Source organism: Megalopta genalis, unplaced genomic scaffold, assembly GCF_051020955.1.
Source record: "Megalopta genalis isolate 19385.01 unplaced genomic scaffold, iyMegGena1_principal scaffold0026, whole genome shotgun sequence".
Classification (NCBI taxonomy): domain Eukaryota; kingdom Metazoa; phylum Arthropoda; class Insecta; order Hymenoptera; family Halictidae; genus Megalopta; species Megalopta genalis.
The window spans coordinates 1327671-1344787 of NW_027476096.1; the positions used below are offsets into that span (position 1 = coordinate 1327671).

At 31.1% G+C, this 17117-nt stretch overlaps 3 protein-coding genes across 5 annotated transcripts; 1 reads left to right on the forward strand and 2 right to left on the reverse strand.

The window, feature by feature from the left end:
* Positions 1–141: 141 nt before the first annotated feature.
* LOC117217632 (PI-PLC X domain-containing protein 2) lies at positions 142–7715 on the reverse strand. Of its 3 annotated transcripts, none has more exons than XM_076527577.1 (3): positions 7471–7708; positions 7002–7265; positions 142–3439 (listed from the first exon to the last, which is right to left on the reverse strand). In XM_076527577.1, the coding sequence occupies exons 2-3, from the start codon at positions 7099–7101 to the stop codon at positions 2589–2591; spliced, it is 951 nt and encodes a 316-aa protein (XP_076383692.1). In that variant the 5' UTR covers positions 7102–7265; positions 7471–7708; the 3' UTR covers positions 142–2588. The 3 variants fall into 3 exon arrangements, with proteins under 3 accessions (XP_076383692.1, XP_076383691.1, XP_076383693.1); XM_076527576.1 differs by having other exon boundaries at positions 7332–7708; XM_076527578.1 differs by lacking the exon at positions 7002–7265 and having other exon boundaries at positions 7471–7715.
* A 542-nt stretch (positions 7716–8257) lies between these two features.
* LOC117217633 (condensin complex subunit 2) lies at positions 8258–13815 on the forward strand. The gene is given in 5 exon segments (XM_076527605.1): positions 8258–11599; positions 11705–12223; positions 12363–12872; positions 13187–13349; positions 13352–13815. Coding segments are annotated over 4 exon segments (1476 nt in total). The 5' UTR covers positions 8258–11599; positions 11705–11796; the 3' UTR covers positions 13728–13815.
* Positions 13816–16346: 2531 nt separating this feature from the next.
* LOC143260969 (uncharacterized) lies at positions 16347–16808 on the reverse strand. The gene has a single exon (XM_076527606.1). It carries the CDS (start codon positions 16806–16808, stop codon positions 16347–16349), a length of 462 nt encoding a protein of 153 aa, XP_076383721.1.
* Between the last annotated feature and the right edge of the window lie 309 nt (positions 16809–17117).

Genomic DNA, 17117 nt, shown 5'->3' on the forward strand with positions numbered 1-17117 from the left:
ACTTTGCATATAAAAATAATTAATTTATCATCACTTTTATGTTAAAAAAATGCAAACGAACGCTACAATTTGAGACTATTTAAACGTATAGATACTATGATCGTAAAGGAACTACAGGAAGAACTGAAAATAAAATGATCGTTCTGTAAATAAATATGCGGACATTTATTATTATCTTTATAATAGTTCTATAAAAACATTCTTCCTTATCGTAAAATAATTTTTATGGTACAGTATTTCTGTAATTAAGTTTAAATAAATCAATGTCGTTTAATATGTTGTAGGTACAAAATAAATTTCGTATAAAAATTATGTGACACGGAGGACCATAAATTTTTGCGGAACTGGATTTTGTTACATTATGAATTTAAGAGATGCGACATTCGAATTTCACTTCTCATTTCGTTTTTTTTTAATATTTAAAGATAAATTTATCTAGCTAATATATATATTAGATGTTTTATATTATTTTAATAATTTGTTGAATTTGTCTTCAAATGCTGTATCAAATAATTTAACAAAACTGTCATAATTCGACTTAAAAAACAAAATTTGAGTATTGCATCTCTTAAATGCAATATAATGTAAAAACAATATGTATATTGTATTCATGTATGTATATGTATCTTATTCGTATCTATTGTACAATAATTCATTTATAATGGAGTTTCACTTACCAGTTAGGAAAGTCTGTTTCAACCAAATTTCGTGCAAAGTTTGGTATTGTATCTTGCGTGCAAATGCAAATTGATGTCAATTTGGTGCCAGTCTCTACTTAAAGCAGTGTACGGTTCTTATTTGGTATGAATTTGGTATCGTCTAATTTTAAACTCGGGTATTATTATCGAAATATGTATTGCAAAAAGCTTAAAACGTTAGAATTCGAATAAGATTATACAAAAATTTATTTCGAATGTAAAAATATCGATAACAAAGATGAAAAAGAAGACAAAAATTTGTACAATATTCGGGGAGTCGAAACAGAGTCCGCAAGAGTATGAGTCCAACACTCTACCACTTCATCTACATTTTCTTGTTGGCACCGTTTACATAACTGTAATAGTACGCGCGCGAACAGGTAAAAAAAAAAGAAATCTTAAATATCTTCAAAACAGAGGCCCAGTTTGATAAACCCCACATATTCCATCTACTGTGGTTTCAAAATGCATGACCTAACCCTTGCCTTTTTTAGCTATCGTTACCAGATTTCGCCTAGGTTTAGTATGCATTTGGCAACATCAAACTTTGGTGCCAAATTTATATCAAATAGGAACCGAACCGCGCTTTCAGCAGAGTCTTAGTATCAAATTGGCATCAATTTGTTCGCAAACATTACACAATATGTATTTTGTCGAAGCTGGCTTGGCTAACTGGGTAGTAACGATATGGTTTCTTTATGGAAAGAATTGAACAGTTTTAGAGCAAGGAAAAGGAGAGGACTGAACATAAAGGAAAATCAGTGGGTGCAGCACGTCACGGAGTTGCTCATAGGAAGGAAAAGGAAAAAACAGGAGCGAGATCTAACGAGGAAGTAGAGGAAGGGAGAGTAATCTCGCTAAGAAAAGATGAAACGAGGACTTCAGAATGAGAAGAGGAGTTTAGTATGGAGGAGATGAGACTAGAGAAGAAATAAAATGCAGACGGACTAATTACTGAATTTTTCTGGGAGTAAGTTTCTTCTGCGTAAGAAGTGAACCAAGATACTAAATAGTATTTGGAGAAAGAAAAGTTTAGCGAAAGAATGGAGTAAGGCAATAATTTGCTTAATATTTAAAGCAGGGGAAAAACGAGAAAGTAAAAAACTACCGCGAAGTAAAAACTACAAGACAAACTAAAATTCAACAAATGGCCGGAAAGAAAGAAAATGCTTGGAAGAAATTAACAAAAAGAGGTACAAGAAGATTATACATTTATTTTAAACGCAACAGAATATTCAGGAAAAGTGGGTGAAAATAAAGATTTCTACGTATTGTTCATAATATAAGGAGAGGAAGCAGGAAGCATACTGGAGAGATAAAAAGATTAAAGAGAATGTATGGAAAAATCAACGAAAAAATGTTGGAATGGTTAAAGAAAATGGAAAGAGGCAACAGGCTAGGAGAAAAGGTGGAGGAAATATTAACACTTTCACAACCGCATATTATTAAGAAAAGTTTTGCAAATGGCTTGCCACTGGTACCACGTGGGAGTCACCGGCAAATAGCGACTGGCCTATCAATGGTACCACGTGAGTGTCACCGGCAAATAACGACTGGTCTACCAATGACCCCACATGAGTGTCACCGGCATACAACGACTGGCCTGCCCATGACACCACAGTGGTGTCAGCGGTTGTGAAAGTGTTAAGGGAAAGCTCAATTCCAAAACATGTGAATATTCTGTGAGGTACGAGAAAAAAATAGGAAAGTCGAGAATATGAAAAGATGGACACTAGGAGTGGATGAATGGCAAAAAGCAATGGAGTAAATGAAAGAGCAACAAGAGAAATTTACAGGAATATAATGTACACATATCCAAAAACATATCAAAACTTATTCCAATTACTTTGTACACTATACATTTAGGTACAAACTACTGTACATAGAGTACTATAAATGAGAAAACTTTCTATTGTTTTCAATAACTGTCTTACAGAATATAAAATTATTATCTGATACAAAATCAGCAATAACAATATTTAATCCACCTCGGCCAGGTCGCTTCTGACTTATCCAAGATAAAATCGTTTTTTGACACGAAGCTACCAAATTCCTCTGTAACGTACCACATAAATGCTTTAATACATATTGAATGTCTGGAGTTAAAATACATTGTGATATGAAAGCAATTTGGAATGATCTCGCTTCAAGTTCAAGATTTAAAAAATCTACAAGTTCACTAACACGAACAGTGTTAGGCCAAGGTGTTTTCCATAATCCACTGGGCCACAAGTTTGAATAGTTTTGCGCAAAACTATTTCTATAAATAACAATTACTTGATACCTTTCTGAATTAAGCCAATTAAGTGTTATGTGATCAAAGCTAGAAGCAAGTGGACACAACTTTCTTTGAAACACATGGAGAATTGTGTCAACAAGATGGCGATGATTTACTTCTGAGAACGAATAGAAGTGTTGAAAATCTATGATTAGAATTTCATTCTTGTGGGAAGATAGCCATTCCGTTATTTCTTGTAATGGTTGGTATATTGTTGATCCATATAAGCCATGCACGAAATAAATATCTCCATTCGTTGGTTTTGTTGCAACACGAAAATCTAAGTATCGGATTCCTCCATTGAGCTGATCCTTGATATTGTCGTGTTGCGTAATAGACCAATTAAAAATAATGGGTTTTGAAACGAGTGAGCAGTAGCGGCCGAGGGCTCTAACGTAGTTTGGTGCATCCGGCCCTACGTCATTGCGACGATTTATAGTATAAGTCATCGTATTATGAGAACCTGTTATAAGTTATTGATTATTACACACTAACTAAATTAAAATTATAGAACAATATAGTTCTAAATTTTTGTACTGTTTTTTTGTTACAAGGATCTACAGTTTAAAAAGGTAATGAAACCGATTTAGTAAAATAGAAATTTTTATATTTAAGCTTGTTTTATTAATATTAAGACACCAAGATTTGTTTTTATATCTTCATTCTTCTAAGCACTCCTTTCTACATGTAGTGTTGAACGGTATGACCAAAATTATAACAATAACATCAGCAGCTACAATATTACAAAATAGTGCTTAAATATAAATACATCTATAAAATAATTTTAATTAATATTATTTATAAAATTGGTAAAAAATATTAGTATTTTCAATCTACATTTCATATAAAATTATTAAAAAGATGTATGAATTATATTGGCACAGTACCATTATGATAATATGAGGTAGTTACTAGAAAGACTTTGTATAATAATATCCATTTCTCAAAATTTAGATTTCATACACTTATTATAGTTCATTCTATGTATACAATGTGATGTAATAATACAAAAAATGGTACAAGAAGTAATGAAAACAAATACACATTTCTTTTACAGTTTGTAGAATGATACATATCATAGCACAATCAACAACAATTTTTTTCAATCTATTTACAATCAACTGAATTATCTTCTTTACAAATTCAGTCTCATCTTATTCCATTTTTCTAAGAGAGCCTTCTCAATTTCAATTTTTTATGTATTGAATGTTTTCTAATTCATTTTATATATGAATTAGAAATTTTGCACTTTGTAATAGCGTATAATGTTCACAATAACAATCCATTGATAAATAATATATACCCCATTATGCTCCTGTTGAAAATAAAAGTTTCTTAGAAAATTTATTCTTGTTAAATGAAATTTTAACAAAAACTTTTCATATACATGCAATAAAGGTATTTGTTTATTATACATACGGAGATAAGTACAAAATCTTCGATTTAAATTTAGGTTTTTGCAACTAATAACGTACAATCTAATTCAAATAAATTAAATTAGCTTTTCACATAATTTTGACGTAATATTTTATTTTAATTTATTTTTTACCGCTACTGCAATTTTTTATGACTTCACTTTTAGATTTCTTCTTTTTATTTATGATTTGTTAATTCTTTTTTACAAACTAAGTTTTTAATACATATTTAATGATTAGATAAAATGTAAAATTTTTTCTTGATTAGATTATATAATAGCCGTATTATACAATTATAGAATAGTCATATTATACTTTTGTTGATTTTTAATTCTTTACTGCTTAATTTACTTGAATTGGTCCTTGAATTGATCCATTTTAACAATATAAAAAGATTTGATAACTCTATTCCAAAGTGACAGTTGAAAATTTTTTGTGCATTTTTTTTATTAGTTTCTCTTTCTACAAAATATTTGAAAAATGTATTTTTATGATGTATTATTTTATATAGTATAATAAAGTTAAAATTATAGAAAACACATAATATAGTAAACTAGAATATGTAAAATATGGACACACCAAAAATTATACATATTACTTCAACTTAAAAGTGATACAAACTAGGCATTATCACCTATAATTGTACTGTTCCAATGTTGTTTTATAACAGTCGTAGTGTGATTTCCTTTTACTAATATTAAAGAAAAATAAATACTTCCTCTGTCTCATGTTACAATATACATTTCTGAAAAACTTTCTTGCTATCAACAAATAAGAAGAACATGATTCTTAATTAATTGACATAAATCAAGAATAATTAAATTAGAATAAACTTCCGAAGGAGAACTATCGCCGATTAAGATAACATTTAGGAGTTCAGGAGGATTCCAAATATGAATTAGCTTCGGAAATTTGGTAGTTATCAAGATATTATTTAAAAACCTAAGTTACCACTACAGTGAATGCTGCATATATCTGCGCGTCTATAGTAGCGTATAGGTCAGCAGGGGCTCTACATTTTTCTCTGCGATCATTATGATTGTTGAATTTCTGAAAAAAATCTTACAAAAAATAGAAAGCTTAATCTTAGGGATTTCAAAAATATTTAATATTCTTAAATGTGACAACTGTTGGAGTGAATCGATCGCTTCATTCACTCGAAAAATAAATTAACTTAGACCAATTGCACTTACTAGAAAATTTGAAAATGGCACCTTATTGATATTAAAGTCGGTGCCGCTCCTACTTTATCTACCGTTGAACTTGAGATAACACGCGTCGCATCACCACAGCGAAGATCAATGAAGATGCATCGTTAGTAACGGTTAGTAACATCTGAATAGGCGTCATTCAAAGTGACTCTGTATACGCTGCTCTTAATGGGAATATTTTAGGAAATATATACTAATTTCTAGAAGCTAATATTTTAATTAGCTCCACTCTCCTGTACATCCTTCAAATTTAATTTTAATAGGCGGCAAGCCTCTTTGGGAAGTAGAACTTCAATTTTTAACTAAATGACAATGTAAAGCAGAATGTTTTGTAAGGTGTAATCAGTTTGTATAATTGTTTGTTTAAGCAGGTTAAATCTTTAAAAATCAGATTATTATGCAAGAAAATTAAAGCATTATTAGATACGAAGTTAACCTGGTTGGTATTGTCCAAAAACGCACAGTCAGTCACGAAAGTGTTTGTACATCTTTCTAAACACAATAACATTTTTAAAACAGCACGAAATGAATTGAATTTTTTTAGAAGACAGAAGTACGAGCCTATGAGACAATGACTAGAATACTTTTTCTTTAATTTTGTTATTATTTGGAATCACAACAAATAGAAAAAACTCGTGTTTTTCAACTTTTTTATCTGGGTCTATAACGAAAATTTAAAAAATGCGTTTTGTAGATCTCAGCAACTTATATGCATGTTGAAGGTGTCATCGGAATTGGTTAATGCACAGACTCGCTACGATCGATGGAAGGTTTAAAAAATTGCAAATTTCCCGTAGTTATTGGTCAATAGTATCAAAGATTGCGATCTTCGCGGTCTTTAATTATCAACGGCTCAATCAAGATTATATCAATCATATCATATCAGTTATCGAGATCTACGGAAGGTAGATAAAAAAAAAGTTAAAAAACACAATGTTTTCATTTTCTTTTGTCATTCCAAATAATAGCAAAATTAAAAAAAAAATAAGTTATTGCGTTTTAAAAGGCGCACAAACACTTTCCTGATTGACTGTACTGTTTTGCAAAGTAGAAATAGAAATGATATGTTTTGTGTAGGTCTTATTATAAATGTAGCAAAGAAGCTTTTATTATTAGAGTGCAGCACACGATATTTTCAATTATACGAGATGAAATTAAGTGGAACATTTTCGATTTTTAATAGAATAAAGTAGAGAAGAGATATGAAAAACAAAATATGTATATTACAAATTAAAACAAAATTGAAAATAACATGTACATGATAATGAAGAACAGGGAAAGTATTAATTTGAGTAAAATACCTTTCAGTGAACTTAAAGAGTCACATACTAATTTTTCTATGTACTTCGCCATGTGTAATTGAGAAAATGATTTAAACATTTAAAGTATTTAAACATACCGGGTATTGCCAATTGTATTATAGATACATTTTTTATAGCTGCCGGAAGTTGTGTCATCCAATATTCTAGTTCTTTGTTCGAATCTGTTTGTTTGTCCATTGCGTATGAGAAACCACTTTTGTATTCTATGATTTTAATCGATGCACTGATGAGGTATGCGTTACATACATTGAATGACTGGCGTACTGGTTACCTCCATCCTTTATAACGCTTTTCTAAATCAACGTTCTCACCGTGATCTCATAACAATTATATTGCACCTTCTACGCATAGGGAACAAGGGTGGTGGTACACTACATATAATGTAGGTTCGGGACAGAGAATCTAACCTCATGGCCACATGATCATAAAACGACCCTATTTCCTTCAATCGAGAAGTTGTAAGAGTGGGACTGTGAACATGATCTGGCGTAGTGGGTCGCTGATGATTCATGTTGAAACTTCCGTTCAGATTATTTCATGTTTTACCTGTGCATTGTATATTTCCTCTTTGTTTATACTGGTTTATATGCTGTACACGTGGAGCCCCATAGTCGATTATTATGTTATTGAGATTTTTTTTAGCAAAATCTCAATCTCTATCTTCATCACGACTACAGAGTAGACCAGGGTGGAGTAAACTGGATATCCAGTGCATTATTTTGTCACCCAAAATTGGGGCTTCAGAAGCAATGATGTAGATTTGAAGATTTCCTATCTCAGCGCCATCACACACACAACGGTAGAGAAACGAACTTTAGCTTATGAAAACACCTCTCTATAGCAGACCTCCCAGCATCCTGACCGCTTTACGACTTTCTTCCACGAAAGTAGAAGTGGAAGAATTATCCATCACAAATGAGATTGAATGATGCCAATGGATTTCCATGAACAATCTATTGGAATCGTCCAATCCCATTTGTGAGGTCTCCTCTCCGCCACTTGGAGCAGATTTCGGACAAAATCCTTGACACCATTGGACATACTAGACACCAATGGACACACTGACCTTGAGTGGAAATTCTACGAACAGTCAGGATGCTGGGAAGTCTACTCTATAGAATAATAAATACTGGTAGACATTACTTACAGTAATGGATCTACTCCTGCACATTTTCAGGTCACAGCGAGGCTTGATATAGAAATTTTCTTTGCTCTGATTGGCTGACGATTCATTGCTAAGACAGGAAAAGAGTGCAGGAGTAGAACACCCGGTACTATACTTCAGCTGTCATATTCTGTGTTGAATTTAGTGCGTGTAGTTTTATGTTCATCTATAGGAGGTGAGTAAAATTATTTAAAGTAAACAAATTGAAGTGTTCAAAAATTGAAATAATTACTTCTTTGTAAAATCCAGTAATTGTTTTATATAAATATTAGTCTCATTTTAATATCCTTATATGTTGCATTAATAAACGTGAGGTGAACTTTAAAATACATATGATGTTAATTTAATATGTATGTTTGAATAAATAATTTAGACATTGTGTACACATAGTGATTCTTCAACATTTGTTAACAAACTTAGGAGTGTAAGTTATTACGTGGGTGAGGATTATAAAATCTGACACTTTTTGAAATAACACTTCGGATGTTATTGAAATTTAAATTAGCAATATATAAACATGACTCGAAGGATTTACAAAAATTTTGAAAATTTTTGATTCTACAGCTATTTGAAATGTAATTCTAATTTGTTTGAAATAAATGATAATTATTGAATTAATAAAGGAATGAGAATGTTTCATGATGCCTACAGTAATGACATTGGAGTAGAGGTTGAAAATAGTTATGATATTAGTTTTGGTTCCTGAAATAGTTATGAAGAACTGAAATGTTCTTATAACTATTATAAGGTGTATCGGTTTTGGTTCTTCAGAACCATTATCATATTGGTTCTATAACAGTTATTTTTTAGTTCTTTGTTTCAGTTCTAATTCTATTTCACGTAACAAATACATTGTATTTCCTTTGGGGATTCAAAATATGGATTCTGAAATACTTCGCATTATTGACGAGCTGCGACTACAGCCAATGTACTGTTTTATCTATCGTACAGAAATTTAAGGCTGTACAATCTCGTACACTACATTGAATTTTGCCAATACATGCACTTATAACCAAAAAATAATAGTTATATAACAGCTGTTTTTGGAATCTTTTCAATCTTTGCATTGGAAAGAAATAAAAATATAGTTTTACCCTTTACTTTAAAGAAGGTACAGTTTGAAATCAATTCTGTGAAAATTAAGAGGTCATGCTCAATTAGGAGTTTAAAAAGATGGTGTTTCTTGGGAATTTTTTTCTCAAAATGTTTAGAACGATTTTCTGCCAATGTTCTTTTATTTGAAAACACAGACTTTTTATTACTAATTTTATTTTTTTAATTTGAAAATATGCTTCATGGAAAAAAGCTGTGATTTCAATGGGATATTCAAATCCTATAGCGTAGTGTTACCGTAGACGGCCACCTTATCCACTCCGTCAGCCGACGATGTTGAAACATGCATGAATATTTTAGCTATTATATCATAATGTGAACATCACAATTTTCTTTTACTTTTAAATCGCATTTTCTAGGTTAAAAAATTGCTTGTTTCAATCTAATAACATTTTAAATTACTTAATCTATACTTACAGTAAACAAAACAAGTCGTAACTTTCTTCCTCACAGCAAAAATCGACAAATTCGGTTTTCATTTTCTTTAACAATGACGCAGTTCTACGAAAAATCTAAGAAAAATTAAGCGCACTGCTTGTGATAGTACCTTATCAGGGAATTAATATCTGGGTGGCATAGTATTTTTGTTTTCAAGATATCTTCAATTTTCCATTTTTTTTGGTTGTCCATTTTTGATAACCGCAGCTTACAATCAAAAAATCTGAAAAAATTCTATAATATGCGGCATGATGTTCGAAATAAGCCATACTTTTTTCCAAAATTTTAAGAAGTAACCGAAGGGGTTGAATAGGTGAAAAAGCAGCCAAATCTAATTTACTCTGCAACTCACAGACAAGTGACAGGGTTGAAATTTTGCACAAATGAGTTTTTATTGGTCAGCTATTAAACGGTATAATACTCATAAAAAAACTTCTAAGCGCAATTTTGACCATCTTAATTGGGTAGGCCCTTTGCTTCAGTTTTTTTTCAGTCTAATAAACTAAATTACATATCAAACTGAAAATATCCTAGTACTCAAGCTTCATCCGATTACAATAATACTTTCAGAGAATATTTTCGAAATGTAATACTTTCACAAACAATTAAAACCCAAAAACTGATTTTTTTAAAGATTTTTGACTGAGCATGATCTCTTAACTGTGGTTATATGTGTCTCTTCATGGTTGTGAAGTTATTAACCACACCACTGTATATCTCGTAAATGATGAGTATGGAAGAAAGGGAAAGAAGGATAAGTTCTACTCTTTTTGCAATCAATATAATAATATATCAACAGTTCGTGTTTTTAATATTTTTCGAGACATGTGCTTATATTGGTTACAAAATCAATAAAACTTCTTCTCCCCTTTTTCTTCTGAGTACTTATCATTTCTGAGATATGTACTGACTAATAACAACACAATTACATGGTAAGTTACATATAGCTGCGGTCAATTTCCATAGAAGTAATTAAAAAATGTACGTTTTTTTAAAGATTGTCTACAAAGAAGAACTATATTTTAATTTCTCTTCAAATTTTTAAAACAATTGTAAAAAATATGGTTAACAAACAATAATTTTTATTTCTTACTTCAATGTCATTCCAGCTATCATCAGACGTCCAAAAAATGTCCGTTTTATGTCCAGTTTACGTCTTAAGTATGTACTATGTCTTACGTCCATTTAGAATGCTCTATGGATGTCCTCAGGATTTTAATTTTGGATGTTTAATTTAATTTTGATAGTACACGGCATGGATATTTTAAGAGACCAATTTTATAATATATTAATTGTATAATTACATGTCGTCGTAAGTATTGTTAAAGGTTGTTGGACTTTACAGTTTTATTATACAATTTTAGACAAACAATACAAAATACATAGAATAGATAGAAACAATGCTTACGACGACATGTAATTATACAATTAATACATACAATTATACAATTGATCTCTTGAAATGTAAACATATTTAAATTTGATGTTTTTGAGGACACAGTTAATCTCTGTAATCCTTTCTTTCCCACTAATTTTGTTGTAATATACATGTAAAAAATAGAGTTAAATTATAAAAATTCCATAAATTGTCATATAATTGTTATATCAGAAATATATCAGAAGCTTTCTTATAAATTTCTTTCAAATTAATTATAGCGTTACACGAAGTTGGAAAAACTTTCACACAAGTGTGTTATAAGTAATGCCTACAATGTGTATCGTAAAATTATTCAAATTTAATCAAATAGGCTCTAAACATTCATGATATTTTTTTGATGAAAATATTAAGATGTGCTTATTATCAAGGTTATGTGCTATACACATATGTATACACATCTTAAAGATTACATAATTAGTTTTGATAAAGGTGCTTGTGAAATTATTTTTTATAAATTTATGATCTTTGTGATATATCACATGTAATGGAAAAACATATTCATGTACAGACTACAACTTAAGGTACGTACAAAGTTTGCTGTTAAAACTTTATAAAATCACTTACAAATCTTAAAGAAATCTAACTTAGATTTTAACTATATTAGCAATATTTTGTCTTTTTTTCAGTAATAGTAACGAAAACTTGCAATACTTGAAGGTATTACAAACAAATTAATAGATGCTGTTGTACATTCAACTTCATCTTCATCACTATTGAGATGGAAATCGAGTATGTTGCAAAAAACATTTGTCTCATAGTAGAAAATGATGATGAAGCAGAATGGTTGACTCGTCACCATGATTTTAGCAGTACATCAATAACATTACCTGCTGCAAATGCTAATAATAGAAGAAGCTCTGTAGGTCTTAGTGCATTGGGTAATATACCAAGTGCTCAAATGGAAGTGCTTATATCTCAATGTACAAAACTTAGTACAGAAAATAAAATCAATCCCATAAATGCATTCAGCTTGGAAATGATTGACTTTATGACGTACTTGATCAAAAAGCAAGATGCAAACATGTTCAATTTACAAATGGCCAGTGTTTCTTTAGATGTAAGCACTAAAATTTATGCATTTTGTGTTGATGGTGTATATGTGGATATACTTAAGTTGATTAGTGGAATAGAAAACCAAGGAAGAAACAATTAAAATGTAAGAGATAATAATGCAGAACCAATGGATACTGAAGAAGGAAATGAAAATAGTCGAGTCCAAACGAAAGAGAAAACAATGAAGAGAATGAAACTACACATACTTATAACAGTGGAAAGTTTAACAACTTTCTGTTGAAACTGAGAAACCTCCTTTAACAAGTGTGGAATCAGATTTGCAAACTACTGATATGCTTTCCCAAGCTACATTACCTAACCATGTAGAGTCTAGGTTTTATTTTCACCCATACGATGATATTTTAATGGATACAGTAGAGCGTAAACAAATACAAGATAATGATGTAGTAGATAGTACTCCAACAATAAACGATATTTCACAAATGCAACTTTGTCCTCCTATGTTTTATTTTAATTTTCAAAGTTTTGATGCAAGTGACGAAACAGTGGAGGTGCAACTAGATAAAATGAATGAAAATACATTTCAGTTTGATTTAGATGTATCATTACCACAAAATAATGACAAATCATGTACTGTTATGAATAATTTTGATGTTACAGATATGCAAGAAGAAAATGTTAACAAGTGTGTTCAATTACCTGATCAAGTAGAAAATATTATAGATTTCTGTGAAGTTCTAGCCAGCATTGTACAATCTAAGCCTTCGAAATATTCTTTTATTTGACAAAATTTAAATATACATTAGACAGGCCTATCTCATTGGACACTTGCTGCCTCAAAGAAAAATATCAGTAACAGTAATATAATCCAAAAATGTCATCAAGTACCAGATAAGAGGAAAAATGAACCAGAATTGAGTTACGGTGTAGAAGCAACAGAAAGCATGGTAGCTAAATGTTTACAAAGTGAACGATCTATAATGCATACTAGAACGCCTAAAATGGAATGGAATGAATAAATATTAACATTACCTCCAGATCAACATTATGATATTGCATGTGCTAATAAATTGTATCTTCAGGCAACAATATTTAAACCCTCTTAAACACTACTAATGTCTCTGATGAATATGATTATGATAATAATACATCAAATTACTGTCCTCGGACGAATTTTGATGAATATAGAGGACCTGAAGAAAATAATGCCATTCATGTGATGCTGTATTTACAAACGAATGCGTGTTATTTACACAGCCTTTAACTGGTAGTAATTTAGTTACTATGCCTAAACTATATATAACATATAAAACAACCATCGCACACTGTGTACGTGCAAAGAAAATTGATATGAAACAATTGAAACATGCTATTTGGAAATGTTTATTTCAAGATAGTAACAACCAAGATGTGATAGCAAATGCAAATAAAAATCTGCAGAATTCAAATGATATGATTGGTACTAAAAGTTTCGTCAAAATTTACAAAAAGTTACCCATATTATTAACAAAAAATAATGCAGAATCATTAAGTTTCCTAATCTCTTTTGTATCTCTTTTACGTTTAGCAAATGAAAAAACATTGCAAATATCTTCTTCGCTTGACATGACTGATCTCCTTGTAAAACAAGATTGAAAGAAATGCTTTACAGAATGTTTTAAATGCTTGTACAGAAAGCGTATTATAAATAATGAGAAAGATAAAATCATATTTCTTTTGTAAAGGCAAATTGTATATTTATAATGCTTATCATATTTTATACCAGTGCAGTATTATTGCAAAGTGTATTAATTTATGTATAATTGTATCTCTATTTACGTGAAATATTAGTTCCATATAATATATGCAGTATATTAACATAGTTAAAAATCGTTAACAGAGAAAAGAATAAGCTTGTAAATATTTATTTTCTTATTACACTAACGAGTTATACTTAAAATAATTGACTTAAGAAAATCAAAACTACAGTGTTAAAATATAACAGTGAATACTTCTTTAACCATTTTAGGTCTTAAAAATCCTAATAAAATTCCATCTAAACGTAGATGTCATGACAAAACTTAAGTTTTAAACAAAAGTGAAACATTGTGTCACTTATGCACGATCAATATGTCATCAATATAGATTTTATTTAGAAATCGGATATTACAGTAAATTATTAGATTATTGCAAATATTATACATTAAAATTACAAATTTTATGTTTTATACCTAGTATCTTTATCTAATTATATATTTTTAAATTATGCATTGTTTTACACGAGTTTATTCTCAAATATTGGTAATTAGGTTACAAGTATTTAAATTTACAAATGCATAACAATCCAAAATTCCTATCAGAGATCAGATTAGATTTTGGTTCTCTAAACAATTTACCCACTAGAAATTATAGTAAAACTTTATCTCGATTTCAATTTTATACAAATTTCATGACAAGTAAAATGATTTTATAAGTTATCTAAGAAAACAAATGCTAAGTGATTATAAATTACTAAAGAATAATTAACATATAACTTTTTTCAAACTGTACTAAATGACTCAATTTTGTTTTTTAGAAGATAGTGGGACTAATCTACCAGACAATAACTGAAATGCATTTTCTTAATTTTGCTCTTACTTGGAATGACAAAAAAAGTAAAAAAATCTCGTTCTTTAACTTTTTTATTTGAGCTCATAATTTCGATAAAATTTTCAGCATGCGAGTTACCGGGATATACGAAATGGATCTTTTAAATTTTTGTTACAGGCTCAGATAAAAAAGTTAAAGAACGAGAGTTTTTTTACTTTTTTTGTCATTTCAAATAAGAGCGAAATTAAGAGAAAGCATTTCAGTTATTGTCTCGTGGATCATCTAAAAAAACAAAATTGAGTCATTCATTATTGCTTTTTAAAAGGTGTTCGAATACTTTCGTGAGCTACTGTATATGGGACATATGGACCGTCATTAGCATGTTCTCAGAACATACAAAATGTTCCTCACGGATGTACATAAATACCACGGATGTCCTTGTGGTATTTGGGAACAGTGTAATCACTGTCATACTCATTCTTATTCCTTTACTAATTCATCAATTATAATGTAATTTAAAAGAAAGGCAATAACGCACTTTAATAAGCTTAAAAATTAACAAACTATCGCGTCATATATTCAAATTTCACTAATATTGGAAGTGTTACTTCCAAAGTATCCGATTTCATATGGAATGACAATATGATAAACATTCATTCATTTAATTACTAGTATTACGATGTAATTATAATTATTTAATATTTCAGCTGGTGATCGAGGAAGAACTAAAAAGATAGGTAAGTCCAATTATTATAATCTTTATATTTTCTTTCCTCCTTACCTTTTTTGATTTGTTGTTTCTTGTATGTTTTTTTCTTGCTATCATGAATTCTTTTATTACAAAACGAGCACGTAAACCCAGAATTTTTCTCAGATAATGGCTATATTCTTTTCTTTTTTTATATTCTTTTCTATGAGGGGAATACATTACGTATGCCGGCCATGGATGGTATTTCGGCCGGTAGTGTGGGACTTCCCGGTTGACCATATCCATAAACATTCATTCATTTAATTACTAGTATTACGATGTAATTATAATTATTTAATATTTCAGCTGGTGATCGAGGAAGAACTAAAAAGATAGGTAAGTCCAATTATTATAATCTTTATATTTTCTTTCCTCCTTACCTTTTTTGATTTGTTGTTTCTTGTATGTTTTTTTCTTGCTATCATGAATTCTTTTATTACAAAACGAGCACGTAAACCCAGAATTTTTCTCAGATAATGGCTATATTCTTTTCTTTTTTTATATTCTTTTCTATGAGGGGAATACATTACGTATGCCGGCCATGGATGGTATTTCGGCCGGTAGTGTGGGACTTCCCGGTTGACCATATCCAGGTATACCCACTTTACCGTCACTAGCTACTTCAGGATCATAGCTGCCCGTGTGTCTGACCATATTGTTTTTTGTCTCCTATTGTTACGGCGATACGTACCCTTTCTCTTTTCTTCCTCATTCTTTATTCTCGCCTTCTCCTTGAGAATTGTTTAGAAAAAACCTTTTTAACGCCGTTATTTTATCCTAGCTTTCTAAGATTTCTATGATGTTGTCTAGTCCAAATGGTCCTACTTCCTCGACGCAGTCTAGTCTGGGCTCCTCCCATGCAGCACACGTCAAGATCATTTTTTTCAGATAATTTGAAAAACACCCGTACCAGGTCAGTATCTCAGTCGTGAAATAGTCTAGGATAGGAGGGGGTATTCCATCCAGTTTTTGATTTTAGGAATGAACCGGTAGATCCAGCCTCCCAAGCTAGACCTTTCCCAGTTTTCCTGCCACTTATCGATGGCGTTGTTCCGCTCCTGGGTCTTCATCCCGGAGACCAATTTGTCGATCGTATCTTGTCGTTTAAATAACCTCACTCTCTTCTCCGCCGGTAGAGGTAGTGGTAGTATTGCTATCAAGACGCAATTGAGACGCTCATTAAAGCAGTCTTCTGTGTTTAACTTCCTATCGTTCTTGTACTTTCCCGCCTCTGGGCTTAGTATGGGCGCTGCATACATCAGGGCGAATTCCACCACTCGATAGTATAGTAAATGCGGCAGGTAAGTTCCGCCGCCGATGTTCGGTAGTGTCTCAGCTATTTTCATTGCCTTCGTGGTTGCTTGTGTAAGGTGTCCAAAGAACACCCGATTGCCTCCCATGTTTAGTCTAAGATATTTGACACTTCATTGGTGGTCGAAGTTTACGACTGCCAAATATAACCCTGAATCCCCGAGGCGGCCTCCTACTGGAGAACACAAGTATCTCCGTTTTGTGGTCTGGTTTTTCTAGCTGGTTTTACTTATACCACTTTCCGATGACTTCCACAGCTGTAGCAGTGACGACTTTCAAGGTCTCGGGGTCCAGGGCCGAGGCCACCAGAGTCACATCATCAGCGAAGCCAAGTATCATTATATTCTTAAACAGAGAAATTTTCAGGAGGTCATCATACTGGATATTCCACATAATAG